General features: G+C 46.1%; 1 protein-coding gene across 3 annotated transcripts in view; it reads left to right on the forward strand.

The window, feature by feature from the left end:
• Nucleotides 1-15119, forward strand: part of CACNA1E (calcium voltage-gated channel subunit alpha1 E) — a 337992-nt gene that overhangs the window by 268945 nt on the left and 53928 nt on the right. For 2 of the 3 annotated variants that reach the window (XM_015475247.3, XM_024976061.2), the window contains 3 exons: nucleotides 10324-10420; nucleotides 12849-13009; nucleotides 13739-13876. In XM_015475247.3, the coding sequence (XP_015330733.1) occupies nucleotides 10324-10420; nucleotides 12849-13009; nucleotides 13739-13876 (396 nt within the window). Of the gene's footprint in view, nucleotides 1-8610; nucleotides 8623-10323; nucleotides 10421-12848; nucleotides 13010-13738; nucleotides 13877-15119 lie in introns of all 3 variants that reach the window. The other variant, NM_001191123.3, reaches the window with a different exon arrangement.

The raw sequence follows: 15119 nt of genomic DNA on the forward strand, positions 1-15119 counted from the left end.
AGTGATGTCACTTCTCGAATTTTTTTTCATTTCTCTCCAAAGTATAAATGGAACTGGCTCACACTCTCTCTTTTGTTAGCATCCTTCTAAGCTTGCCGTGCATAGCTCCTCTCCCCTTTCTCCTGCTTATGGGACACTCCCCATCTCCTCTGGCCTTCATCACGCTTGCTGGGATCCAGGTAATGCTGTCTCTTGCTTGTGTGCTCGCTCTTACTAATTCTGTTCCCTCCCTTTACTCATTAAGGGCCCAGAGAATTCAGCTATCTCATCATTTCAGTAGGGCTAGCCAGAGTTTCCCCTGCCAGCAGAGTGAGGGCCTCGCCTGGGGTAAGTTGACATTGAAATAAGTCCTATGTCCCACTGCATGGCGGGGTCAGGGGCTCAGGCCAGCAGGAACCACATGTGAGTCTTTCTGTAGGCTTGTCAAAGACCTCCCTCCCTGTGGATACAGCTTTTATTGTCACTTCCCATATTTTTTCCCCTAGGAATGTCCACCATTCACATAACATTACTCCTGCCCTCTCTCTCCCCCGGCCCCGTGCCCTTGAACCTCACCATACTAAGGCTTCTACAAAGGCTCAATTTGAGCAGAACCGATGGTGATTGCCATGGTAACAGCTTCCCATGGCTCCTCAGAAGTCAGAAGTGACTTGGTATCCCTTCCACCACTGGCAGCCAGAGCCTTCTCAGAACCCAGCCCAAGTTCCAAGAGCAACACCCCAAACCAAGGGGAGAGAATGGCCTCTAGCTGAATTCTCAGAGAGAGCTGAGCCCTTCTGCGGCAGAGGTCTGCACCTGTCGCCATGTATGTTTTCTGGACACATGCGCTGTTTCTGCAGTGGCCAAAAGGAATCTCTCTTCTCTGTAGCCACGCACATCAAGCAAAGCGATTCTTTATAATGTAAACGCGACAAATTCCACGTGGGGACTTTATTGACTTTTGAGGAGGAGGGGACAGGGGTTTATTTTCTGCATGTGGGCATAGCAGGGGACAAGAAAATAAACGGAAAGATACCTGTGATAGCGCCTTTTCCGTTTTTCCCCGTCCACTTTTACATTATAAAGCATTTAGAAGAACACTCAGGTCTCCCTCCCTAAGCCGGATGACCTGTGTAGAGGCTGGTGGGCTTCTGGCCAAGGGTGGCGCCCTCATCCCACTGCCCTCACAGCACCGCGCCTTCTTGGCCCTGTGAAGACAGAGTGTTTGCGACTATAAATGTCCTGACTGTGCCTTTTCCTTCCTGTGGTTTCAAGAAAAGTCTGGTGAATGACTAGGTCTCTGAAACCATTCTCTTTTTATCTTTTTCTATTTGAAAAAGAGGGCTTTTTTTTTTTTTTTTTTTCCCTGTTTGATGGTTTATTGTCCACCAAAAGACCGGAAACTGCTTTTCCCAGTCTTCTCACACCCTGTTGCCATCGCTTCTGCTTCCCAACTTGCTGGGTGGGAAAGCAGAGATGGTTCCAGCCTTGGCATTTCTGGGTATCTGCACATTGGTCCCCTCACTTTGGGGTGCCACACCCAGAGTCAGCTGCCTGGTAGGGGGGTCTTGTGTCCACTATGCAGGTTGAGTTCACGAGCCTTGTGGGATCCTGCCCAGTAATGGCCCTGCTGTCTGGCCCCCAGGCTTCCTGTCATCCATGTTCAGCCAAGGGCTTCCTGGGCAGGCGGTGGGCGTGGCCCACCACGCCTCGCAGGAGTGACCGCAGGGGAGGACGGGAAGGTGTGATCCTGCACCCCAGCCCGGGTGCCTCCCCCTTGTCATGGCTATTGCTCTACAACATGTTGCTTGACCAGCTCAAGTCACCAAGCAAGCTGTCCTGGGTTGGATTCTAAATAGTAAGTCTGAGGCTTATGATGGCTTCTCAACACAGTTTAAAAATGACCAGAATTCTGCTCCTGGATACAGGTCTTTACATCAGTCAGAGTCATGCAGGCTCGTGGGCAGCTGAAAGCTTCCCATTACCATTTTCCATCATAGCAGGGCACGAGGTAAGGTCAGGACTTCCTGGCACGCAGAGGCTCTGGATCACAGCCGCGCTTGGCCTTTCATTATTCAGTGCTTAGCCAGGAAAGTAAAACATGAGTCAATCTGCCTCTTGATGCCAGAAAGAACGGAATTCCCATATTAGCTTTTATTACATTCTTTTCATTGAAGTATGTCACTTTCTGACACTTAACCCTCTGCCCTAGTCTCTCAGATGGATAAGGTCTTTTGAATGCATTCCGAACCAGCCACAGCAGCAGAGCTGGTTCTGAATCCTTTCAACGAAGTATACAAGCACAGACCATTTTAGACTTGGAAATGGCACTCTGCTTCTGGTTTTGCATTTGAGGTTTTGTGTTTGTGAAGGTGGGAATGTGCACACATGAGAAAGGCGTGACTATTTAGAACTGAAATGCTGGTACGTGCTCACACTTGGCAGAGCTTGGTAACAATAGAACTGACATTTCACCTCACACCTGCCTGACCCTTTCTCCTGTCCTTTGCAGTCTGCTTTGTCTAAGGCAGTCCTCTCCACCCTCAAGCTTTGCCTTCGGGGCTTGTTTCTTGACAGCCCTCATTCTTATAACCGTGAAAGGGATGTCTCCCACAGAAAGCTATGACTACACATTAATCTTGGAGGAGGGAGAAAGGTGGACAAAGTCCTACTCCATGCCAGGAAGACCCATTTACCACTGAGCCAGACAGTTCATCCAGTTCCAGTTCTCTGTGGAAGAGAATGAAGGATTAAAATTAAATTTAGCCGTCAGGTAGCCCATTAACTGTGGATTTAGGATGTCAGCTGAGCTTGAATTGGAAATTTCCAGCCATGAACAGATAGAAGGATGTCGTTGCTTGAGACTCCAGCCTTAGGAGCCACCTCAAGATTGACTTTTTCTGACTTTGTGCCCCAGCAGGGACTCTGAAGATGATTAATGGCCATGGGCTCTTGGGGTTCCCACTGCTCTATTTTATACCCTGGCAGCCTTGCGTACTGGGTTGGGGAGGGAAAAAGGAGGGTCATGGTGGTAGCACATGGAGGAAGTGTCTGAAAGAAGGAGATAAGTTCCCAGTCTACCTGCTGTTGTCTTTAAGCCCCAGCATGCATGTTTTTTAATAAACATTGGAAAATGCATTGTCTGTTACAAGTGCCGTTGGTGCTGCTGGGGAACCCTCTGTAGAATGTGTGCTTAGGGACTTTTATCATATGGAGACAATGAGTGTGAACACCTAAATATCTCTCTTTATTAGCAAGCACAAATTGGAGAGTTGGTTGTTTGTAAATAGGATCTCAGCTTGTGGTCACAGAACCAAGCAAAATGAAATGGTCCAATCCACATGGTACCCAACAGTTTGACTAACCAAACTCTGGTCCCAGAGTACCCAGCACAAGAAAATGAGGCTTCACAGCTATGGGAAGAGCCCACTTCTGCAGGATTAGTGGAAACTCATCACAGTGCCCTCCATATTTAAAAGTAGGTTTCAGAGTAATTTGGGTCAGAAGATTTCATGATGAGACTTGGAAAGTATCAGCTCAGATCATGTGACCTGCCAGCCATCTGCTTCATCCACACCCATAGAGGCACAGCCTAGCATTATGAATTAGTCTCCAGCTGAAGGGAGTGTATGGGCTGGACTTTAGCTGGCACCAGTGCCTTTGAAGAAAGATCAACAGATGAGGGGTCTTTGGGTATGTTCAGATTATGAAGACTAAGAAGCAAGATAAATCAGGCCACTGCTCATCAGAATGAATAACAAAATCACTAGGCAAGCCTTTGGTGGTGCTAGTGGTAAAGAACCCACCTGCCAATACAAGAGACATCAGAGATGTGGGTTCAATCCCTGGGTCAGGAAGATCCCCTGGAGGAAGGCATGGCAACTCACTCCAGTATCTTGCCTGGAAAATCCCATGGACAGAGGAGCCTGGTGGGCTACAGTCCATGGGGTCGCAAGAGTCAGACATGACTGAAACAACCTAATACACACACAGTTAGATGCTTTGCTATCTCTTGCTGCTTCCCAGTGCTTAGACAGAAATACCTTCCATCGAGAGTATAGTGCTGGTGTTTGCAAAGGAGAAAGTTTGCAAAGGCAATAATCAGTGTACACAGGGAGCTCATGAGGTTCATATGCCAGAAGAAAAGAGTTACGCACTAACCACTTAGTGTAGAGCTAGTGCTCTGCTCACAGAACAAAGAAAGCTGGCAGGGACCCAAAGGATTTAGAGTCCTGGGTGATCCCAAGAGATGCTGAGGTATGGGTCAAGAATGAAAATAACCCCCAAAGGGCAGCAGCTGGTCAGTGACAAGGTCAAAGTGCCCGATTCAGATGCCGCACATAGAGGACCTAGCCTTGCTACTGAATACTAGAGAGTTCTGTTTCCAGAGGCAGGCGTGGCCAATGCAAAGGGGCAACTTCTTCCTCGCTTCCATGGGGCTTTAGAATTTTTAAAGTGCTTTCACACTTTCTATTTCATTTGTCATTCTACAGTCCTGTTTCACAGTTGAAAAATGGATTGCCTGAGGTTTGGCTAGTTTGACTCATTTGAGTAATAATAGCAAAACCAGTTCTTAAACAACTGATCATTTTGATTTCGAGTTCAGGGCTTTCTGCATTACATTAAGCTCCCTTCTACCTCTTAGAAGGTAGTTCTAAGTAGTTCTACTTTGTTCCAAGCCATTAACCTCTGTAAAGTCAAAGTGGTGGCTTGGTATGGATTTCTCCTCGTCCCATGGATCCTCTGTCTCTGCCTGGAAACAGACAAGACCTGGTGGACCAGATGGAGAAAGCATTCCTGACCTTGTCCATCTTGCTGTTTCATCTTTATCTTTTTCTTCCCGTGAATCCTCACAGGCCCTAGGCTGATGAAGGATACTAGGATAGACGGCTCTGTATTTGAGCTCATGAACTGCTGGTTTCTTTTGCTGTTTGCTTCTTTGGTTAAAACCCTCCATTGGTTCCTGTGTGAAAAGGCATTGTAACATCGTAAATCACAACACCGTAAATAAGAGCCTAGGTTTCAGAGTCAGGTGTTAAATAAACTTTGCGTTGTTAATTATTAACCCACCTTTGCTCTCTGAACTTACATTTACTCTTCTATAAGTAGAAATTAAAAATAACTATTTTGGTCATGTGAGAATTAAGTAAGGTAAAATATATTGTGTCCAGTATAGTGCCAAATACTTTGTATTATATTAGTTAGGTGTTATTATTGACTACTTAATAATAATCCAGACACTTGAGGAAGGTTCAGGGTTTCTCACAGCATAACCCCCTTACCCCCTTACATTCCAGTACCCTGTCCATTCCCCTAACACAAGAGATTCCTTAAAATCCCATTACTGTTCCCTGCTGGGCTCAGAGGAGGGCAGAGGACCATTCCACTTAAAAGACAGAGGGGCTCTTCAGAACCCAGTGTCCTGGCTCTCTCCCCCACCCCCAAGCACCCTCCTATGAAAGAAGAGTCAGTTCCTAGCAGAAATCGATTTAAGTCCTTTGAGAAAGTATGTGGTAGGGGGAGGGGTGTGGGGCGGTGAAGCTGGAAAGCAAGAGTACGGTGAATGATGAATGATTACACATGGAAAATCTGGAGGGCAGATTGACAGTTGAGCTGGAAAATTCTCATCTTTTACTGATGAGACAAAAGAGAAATGTGGCAGTTATTTTCTGGAGAGCAGCCATGAACTTAACAAATAAGTAGGAAATACAGTAAATGGGGAAATGGGGAGCCCAACTGAGCCCCTGTTAAAGTGGAGCCAGTACATCCTCACATGTGAAATTATCCTCACGTTAGAGTCAATTTTTAAAACTGAGAAAATTTCACTAATTAGCTAGGCAGTGTAAAAAAAAATTCTGATTATACATCTAGTAGCAAAAACTAGCAAAGTGTTATCAAATGATTATATTTAGATGATCTGTAAAAAGCTCATGAATTTTTTTCTAAAACAATGTGCCTCAGTTGAAGTACTTGAAGAGGTTGTCCTCTTAGTTTGATAATGTCTTCCCTTGCAATCTTGTTGACTTGGAAAATGGCTTAAATGCTTCTTCTATGCAAGGATTTGGGAGAGGCAGTTTGGCCTAGCCCTTGTGTAAATTTATGATATATTTTAATTAATGGGGGCTACATTGTTGATTGACACTTTTCCTGACTCTGTGGCTTCATTGGCAAGTATTCCTTTCATTTCAGTGAAAATTTTCAAACTGTACTGGAATGTATCTTAACAAAACTGAGAATGCAAGCGTGCTTTTTCACAGCCACTCAAGAGTATAGCTTTTCAGTGGCTCCTCTGCAGCGAGAGACCTGTGTGAAAGATGTGCAGAGCAATGACTAATCTTCATTTCACTTTTGGCCTGTGTCTAATTACCAGCCCTGGCTCCACTCTGTGGGAGTCAGAATGGGACAAATAGCCCTCCAGCCAGGACTTGGGCGGTCACAGTCAGCTGTTCAGATCAGAGTGCACCGTCAAAGAATTCCACTTCCCGAAACAAGGGACACACAAGCACACTGGTCAGAGATCCCCTTTTTCCATAGCACGATATTTTACGAAGATCTTGGGATAGTATTAATTGTAGAAAGCAAATTCTACCCTTTATCTGAGTGTGTGAGAGGAACAAAAATTATTGAATCTTCCTTCATACAATGGGTATCTGTGAGAATGAACCCGTTTAGACTCTACTGGATCTCAAGTTCTTGGGGTTAAAGTCCTGAGCTAAGAGGAAGGTGAAAGCCTGGACCTCCTGCCCATCCATTGATCCCACTCTTCTCTCACTTCAGGGATATGGGAGATTCTCCTTTAGCTTCTCCTCGAGATGCATGCGGCCTAGGAGAGAGATGGTGACCCATGTAGTTGTTTTGGCAGAATTGTCAATCAAATGATTCTGTTTTTCCCACAGCATTTAGCTTGCAGTTTTACCTTCATTTGCTTGCTTGTTTATTTGAGACCTGTCTTCTCTCCTAGATTAGGTGGGCTCCAAGAGGGTAGGGACCTTGTTTGTTTTGTTCACAACCATGTAGCCAGTACTTAGGATAGTGCCAGACATTTATTAAAGACTCCATCAGTGCTGTCAAATGAGTGGATTAGAGGTATATTTGGCTGACCTACCACGTGTCCAGTCTCATGCATGAGAAGACACTGTTACAACTCAGGAGAAGACATTACCTCTGCCTTCTGAGAATTTGGAGATTATCATGTGAGAGATTTAAGGTTTATAAGGCCCTGGGGTTTAATTCTCAAACAACCATTAATTTGACATTTACAGTGAAAAGTAATATACTTTCCAATATGGGGCCATTCCCTGAATAAAATCGTCACTAGAAGTCTTTGCTTGTGGCATATGGTGGTGTAACACAGGTTTATAGTACATAAAAAAATTAAAGGAAGAAAAAGTACCCTTCACAGCAGACTGTCAACCAAGAAGCAAAGGCTGAATTCTAGACACTTCTCCATAGCAGCAGGCCTGTTCACCCATGGCGCTGGGGCTCACTCACTGAGATCTTATGCAAGGCACATCTTCCCCAGGCTGCAGTTTTGTTTGCAGTTAAGAGGATTTCAGGGATCTCTTCCAGCTCTAGAATTTGGTGAGCCATTTGACAGAGCCTGGAACTGAAACCTGCTGGCGCAGAAGCTAGTGGCGCAGAGCGAGAGCTCTGAACGTCACGCAGACTTGGGTTCAAGTCCCAGCTCACCCTGCCAGTGCTGAGCACTTGACCTCTCAGCATCTCATCTGTGAAACAGAGACAATAATACCTTTGTGCTAAAGTGATTAGGATGTCCACATAAAGAATTGCACTAAAAGTGCTTAACACTGAGTCTGGCCAAGAATAAATATTAAAGTTAGTCCTCATATCTCATATGTTTTATATTCACGCTCTCCATCTTGATGTGTGTCATTGTTAAACCCCACCGCTAGAGCAGGGGTGATTTGTCTTCCAGCTGCACAGTAAAAAGCTCACAAAGGACAGGTGGTCATTTAATTTATCAAAAGGCATCTCTTTGTGTGACATCAGGACCTTGATAGACAGTGCCTTCCCCTATAATTCAAGCTGGCTTTGTAATGTGGCTCTTCTGTGCTTTTGAGAGATGTCAGAGTAGCCCTCTCCTGGACATTGCATGTCCCTCTCCAAATGAAATCCTTCATAAACATAAATATGCCACGATGCTTTGAAACACCTTTCCCAACACATAGTTTCTGGCCCAGAGTAGGCATTTTTCCTCTAGTCTGAAATCTTATACATTCACTGGGAACAGAGTTTGACTGAAGACTACTAAGGAAGAGGACATGAAAGCTACATTTAGAAAACTTGAGTTCAGCAAGACTCCATGAAATAACGTGCAACTTGGGGAATGCCGTCAGGTTAGAGGCAGTGTCACTAATGCCTGCAGAGGGCCTTGGCCTTTCCAGGGTAGAGAGGTGGGTATGGAGCCATGGTGAGCTGGCCCTTCCTTTCACAAAGCGTGTGGACTCTGCAAGTGCCAAGGCTGTAAGCGGGATCACCCGGGTCTGGACTTCTCCAATTTCCCATCATCCTAAATTCTCCTTTCTCCCTGAAGTTTACTGACTGCCTTCTCTCCATTCCCCTCCCCTCTTTTTTTTTTTTTTAACTGCTTTCTGGCTGGATCCTCCATAGGAATGCTTTGGGGTAAATATTTTTTTCTTCAGTTTTCTTTGAAGTGGGGTGGAGGAAGGAGAATGTATGATTGGGAGGTAAGGAGCTGACTCACCGAGAAAGCAGTGGGGAGTTTATGTGAGTGGTGTGTCCTCACTGACTTCTAAGAAAACCAAAACTAGGAGTCACCAAGCTTTCTTGGAAAATGATCATTCTTACTGGTTTGGATGTGTATTTGGGCTTTATGTTGCCTTCTTAGATAGTTTTATTGACCAACCTAATAAAGTAAAAGAGTTTATCAAACAGACAAAACCCATGGATGCAAAAGGCCATTGCTATCAATGTAATACTTTGGGTTATCTACAGTCAGATCTACAGTTCAGTAAAAGTGACTTATAGGTCATGGATAATAACCATTTAAGAGGGTCTCAAAATATACATTCTAGCCAGTCAGTATTCCATTAAATGTCTTCCTACCTTGCCTTGTATGAAAAAATAGATGGCCTTTGATCTTCCTGTTTGGGAGGATGGGTATGGCAGGGAAGACAGGGTGGAAAACAGGCAGAAGCCATGGAGTTTCCATCTGATGTTCTAGATGGATCCTATTTCTTCTGATTGTCGGTGTCATGGTAATCTGGGCCAGTGTGAGGGAAGAACCAAAGCCTGAGCTCACTATTTAGAGTCTCATTTCCTACCATCTGTGTGTTTTACAAATTGCACTTGTTTGACTTGAATGCAAAGATCTCAGGGGATGAGTGGGGTGGAGAGAGAAATGCAGGTTGACTTATTCATTTCCTTCCTAAAAATAGATGTATTTTGTCTACTAGGAGCAAGCATTTTTGAGAGGCTGAAGGGGGAGGGTCATAAGCTGTAAGGCAAGGATTAAGGTGGGCGGGGGCTGCAGTTTGGGCCTCCCCCAACTGTAGGCTGTCCACAGTTTGTGCTGGATGCAGAGGGCTTGAAATGGGAAGGACTGCAAGAAGAGCCAGCTGCACAGAGAGAATGGGGGTGTGAGCCAAGGGTCCTGGCTGGAAGCCTGCATGACATGCTGTCTCTGGAGCAGGCAGCCTAGCACAGCAAGGGCATCGTGTCCCCACCAGCCCTCCTCACCCTGCTCTCCCTGGAACTGTGCCGAGGTGACCAACCTATAAACCAAAAGAAAGGACTAGGTTGAGTCTTCTGATAAGACTTGTTCTCAACTGGGGCTCCCTATTCAACAAATATTAGGTTGGCCAAAAAAGTTTGTTTGGGTGTTTCTGTTAAGGTATGGAAAAACCCAAATGAACTTTCTGGCCAACCCAATATTATTAGAGTCTTCTACTGAAGACTTCTAGGCTAGGCACGGTGCCCATCCACAGTAGGCTATGGCCCTGTTCCTTAGTCGATGGATCATCCATTTCCATTTGGCCAGTGTGGTCATGAGCAGCGTGACTCTGGCTGTTGGGAGGGGGAGAAGTGTTGATTAACATATGTGCATGGGTGCCTCTGCATGAGTATACCTGGGTGTGTGTGTGTGTGTGTACATGCGTGCATATGAGTGTGTACACCCTGGGAAGTGATTGGGAAGTTTTCCCAGAGCATGTTTCTTGGGGGTCTCCCTGAAGGAGTCTACTCTGACCCAGTTTCTAGCCTCTTGCCCACCTCTCTCCCCTTTCCCCCTGCTTTGTTAATGCAGTAGTGTGACAATCTCTTTAATTTTCCCCTGTCCTGTGATTCCCTGGGGCTTCTCTGCAGAACTAACAAGGGCCGGGATATTAAGACCATCAAGTCCCTGAGGGTTCTCCGTGTCCTGAGGCCGCTGAAGACCATCAAGCGCCTGCCCAAGCTCAAGGTGATGTTCACCAGCCTCTTCCCTTCATCTCCCCTTTGTCCATTTTCCCTTTCTAGCCACCACTGGCCTGCTTTGGGAGAATTATTTCTGGAAATATTCCTGTTGCTCCCATGAGGACTAGGATTCTTTTTGTCTGCTAAAACTAAGGGTCTTAGTCTCAAAGGAAAATAACCAACGTCCTAAGAACTCTCCAAGGAGGCTTTCACCCCTTGACTCCAAATCTAGGAGGTATTTTCTACCCACTGTGGCGAGTCATAGGAAGAACCTTGTGTGGCTTTGTCCTGGGGCCTCCCGTGTGGTTAAGGTGGGTCAGACACCAGAATGGAAACAGCAAGAGCCCTGTATGTCATGGTCTGTGTATTTGGTCGGGCAAAGTAACCTGGGATGGTTTCTTTCCTCATGATTCTAGAGAAACAAAGGACCTTCTAGCCTTGATGCTTCATATTTTTGAGGCATGAATAGGTCAATAACTTGCCCAAGGACAGAGTCACTTTCGGCATCAGCAGAGAAGAAATGGGGAAGTGAGCTTCTGCAGCTGAGTTCTCCCTGTTGCCAAGACCTGTGTCTGCATAGGTCTAAGTCTGGCTTCCCCTGCCCCCTGGCCTGATGGCCCATCCTGAGCTCCTTCCCCGAGGCTTCCTGCCCTCAGGTTGCTGACATGTGGAACCTGCCTCTCCTACACACATCCACTGCTGTTACGGAAGCCGAAGCCTTATTGGATAGAAGTTCTTCCTCCCTGTATTCCTGTGAATGAGAGCCAGTCACCACTGGACAGGGAACTGGGGACCCCCATACCCCCCATTCCTCTGTCCCATTGAATTTACATCACCTCGAATATTCCCCACCCATCCCCCACCAGCACCACCGCAGCTGCTTCCCTTTCAGCCCTCTGGCTCTGAGGGGAGATGGTAAGCCAACCAGGTTGATCAGAGGCTTCGGATCACAGGAAGGTCTCTTTTGAAAGACCCCTAACTGACTGAGACAAGGCTTCCTCTCAGAACCCGGGGCCCTGGCCACTTGTATGGGTTCCTGAGGAGAGAGGCTCATGCCTCACAGGAAGTGTCCTCACTGCCTGCTCCCCTCCTCCACTGCCCGGCCTCCCCTCCTGGATGAGCGCCTCCCATGGTGATGGGCCCAGCACAGGGCCTGGCCTGGCTCAGCACCCGTGAACATTCATTCCTTTCTGCCTCACCCCCAGCAAAATATGGCCAGGAGCCCTGGGGCCCGACAACCACTGTCATTAGCCACAGCCCAGGTCCACTGGTCTCATCTCCTCTGAGCTATGTTGTGGTCCAGAGAAGAGCTCAGACAGGCGGATGGTATTACTCACCAGGCTGGAGAAGGCGCCCCCAACCTTGGCTAATTCCAATTAATTAGGAAGGGCTGGCTCTTCGCTCTGCAGTTCCATAACCTGAGGGAAATGTAGGTGGATCTGATAATTCCATGAGTCTGCGTGTCGCTCCCATTCCCTGCAGTGCTGAACTAATTAAACCAGCAGTGTTCACCCAGCACTGTGAAGAGGCAACCGCTCAAACGCAGGGCCACTGTGGGGCTAGTCTCGCCAGTGCGCCAAACCTGCAAACCTAGAAAACAACCCCAAAATGGTTTGAAATACGTTGAATTCCCATGTAGCTCTTCATGGCGTAGGGCCTAGAAGGCATTCTCCAGAGGGAGATTCAGTGCCTTGAACTGAAGTGCAAGTTTCTGGTTCTGACCTTCAGTCCTCCTGTCTCTAAGAAGGCAGCTCTCACCCCTTCCCACATCACCTGTTGAATCTTTAAACCCAGCACAGCTAGCTTTAAACTAGAGAAACTTTATCTGAAGTGTGGAATGCAATTGGGGGTAAATCTATGAACTTATTACAGAATATCATTAAAGTGAACAAAGATGATAGTTTATCACTCCCTGCTCCATTTAGAAAGGCAAAGGGAAAACAATACATATTCAATATACAAAGCAAATCTAAGAATGTGCCCCAAATAAAGGAGGTTTATAGATAAGCTATTTAATGTATTGCAGAAAAGGGATCCTTAAAATCATTTAGCCTATCGAATGCCTAAAACGGGCTAAATGATTTCGAGGATCCCTTCTCTGCAATGCATTTCTGTTTCACACTAAGTGAAGTGCACGTAATAGAATTCCACAGAGGACTCCCTTCACTGCCTGCTGCCATCTGGTCTCTTCTGCTTCGGGTTTCCTTTCAGATTCAGAGCATGCGTTCCCCTCCCAAGTGGCAGGTTCCTGTAGTCATGACCAGGTTAGAGGCCAGGTCTGAATCCTGTGAGTGTCGCTTCTTAGTAGGGTGGTATCTTCTGGGGCACCTTCTCCGAGCACCCGCTGCCAGTTGTGTGGGTCCCATACAGCTTCAGGCAGATCCACAGGCCATTCCAGGGACTCACACACCAGGGCTCTCTTCTTCTGTTCTCAGGCTGTCTTTGACTGTGTGGTCACCTCCTTGAAAAACGTCTTCAACATACTCATTGTCTACAAGCTCTTCATGTTCATCTTTGCTGTCATCGCAGTTCAGCTTTTCAAGGGCAAGTTCTTCTACTGCACGGACAGTTCCAAGGACACAGAGAAGGAGTGCATGTAAGTGCCACTGGCATGCTCCACTCACTTTCTGCTCAAGTGTGTTTTGATAAGGTCCACTCCTCCCTTTATAGATAGGTCATTTCTTTCTCTCTTACTTAAATCCATTCCACTTTGGGGGGAAACAAAAGTCAAAATATGAAGTTGCTACATTTTGATCGAGTACCTCTTTTGTGTCAAGCATGGACATTTCACATCAGGTTTAAATTTTAAATCTTTCTCATGACCTTCTGAGATAAGTCTTCCTTGCACAGTATAGATGTGGAAGTTGAAGCACAGAAAGTTTAAGTTGCTCAAGATTACCCAGCAACTGGGCTTCCCTTGTGGCTTAACTGGTAAAGAATCTGCCTGCAATGCAGAAGACCTGGGTTCGATCCCTGGGTTGAAAAGATCCCCTGGAGAAGGGAAAGGCTACCCACTCTAATACCTGGAGAATTCCATGGACTATATGGTCCATGGGGTCACAAAGAATCAGACATGACTGAGCAACTTTCACTTTCACCCAGCAACTAATGAAAAGATGAAGATTTAATCTTCCATGTCTGTTGGGCACGAAATCTCATTTTTGTTCCATGATAATATGCTGTTATAATAAAATCCCTCCTTCCTTGCATTTGAATGCCAATAATTCAATAATTACTAGGGTACGTTACTGTAGTCCCTAGGATTTCTTTGCTCTTCTGTGAGCTATAGTGACAAGGTTCTGGTCCATTTCTGCTCTGGTTTTAGAGGCAACTATGTAGATCACGAGAAAAACAAGATGGAGGTGAAAGGCCGAGAGTGGAAGCGCCATGAATTCCATTATGACAACATCATCTGGGCTCTGCTGACCCTCTTCACTGTCTCCACAGGGGAAGGGTGGCCTCAGTGAGTAATGGGTTTGACTTGGCATGCTTGTCTATAAGCTGGGCTGGGACCAGATGTTTGCCTTGAGAAGCTGATTTAGGATAAACAAGGCTAACCCTTGGGTATTGTACCAAGGAAGGTAAGTGGTTATGAGTAGGTGAGACAGGCAGGAGAGAGGAAGAATGAAAATCCCTCAGACAGGAATCAAGCGGGATCTGATGAAGTCAGGGAAATATCTGGTGCACTTCATGTTTTCGCTGATTATCAAGGAGTTGAGTGGAGCCATCTGACTCTTACAGAACAAATGAACTTTGAACAGCTCTCCACACCTTAGAAGAGTCCCTGAGGACTGTTTTAGACACATTTATCATCCACGTTGACCCTGGACATGAGAGAGGGTTGCGGGTTAAGGATGAGCTGGAAGAACCCAGGGACGCTTTCTGTGATCATACCTTATATGGCAAAAGTAACAGAATGCAGTTTTTTTATGCTGCTCATGGCACTAGTGGTAAAGAACCTACCTGCCAATACAGGAGACGTGAGAGACGCTAGTTCGATCCCTGGGTCGGGAAGATCTCCTGGAGAAGGAAATGGCAACCCACTCCAGTATTCTTGCCTGGAGAATCCCATGGACGAAGAAGCCTGGCAGGCTACAGTCCATAGGGTTGAAAAGAGTCAAACATGACTGAAATGACTTAGCACATAGCTGCAGGCTGATTTTTTTCAGAGACTTGGCAATAACCAAGACACCACTTTTTGGTGGCAGCATACTCTGTTGGCAGCAAAATGCCAAAGGGGAATTGTGGAATCTTGCTATTTTATAACAACCTCAACTGTAAAATAATGTCACTCTGGTGCTTAGGAGTTGGATCCATGATGGCACAGGGGCTAGAAACAGCAGTGGCTTGGGGGTCACCAGATCGCCACCAACTTGGTTGTGGAGCCCCAAATTCATGGAAGACCAATGAAGTTTAAAGAGTCAAATAAGAAAATGCTGGGGGCTTCCCTGGTGATCCATTGGTTAAGAGTTTTCCTTCCAATGCAGCATGAGTGGGCTCAGTCCCTCACTGGGGAATTAAGAACCCACAAGTGTAGTGGCCACAAAACCAAAACATAAAACAGAAGCAGTATTGTCATGAATTCAATGAAGACTTTAAAAATGGTCCACATCCAAAAAAAAAAAAAAAAAATCTTTAAGAGTATATGTATTTAATAGGGGGCATATCAGCTAATGAAGCCTTGAGTCAGAGCAGCTGCCAGGACC

The sequence above is a fragment of the Bos taurus genome, chromosome 16, assembly GCF_002263795.3.
Source record: "Bos taurus isolate L1 Dominette 01449 registration number 42190680 breed Hereford chromosome 16, ARS-UCD2.0, whole genome shotgun sequence".
NCBI classification, from domain to species: domain Eukaryota; kingdom Metazoa; phylum Chordata; class Mammalia; order Artiodactyla; family Bovidae; genus Bos; species Bos taurus.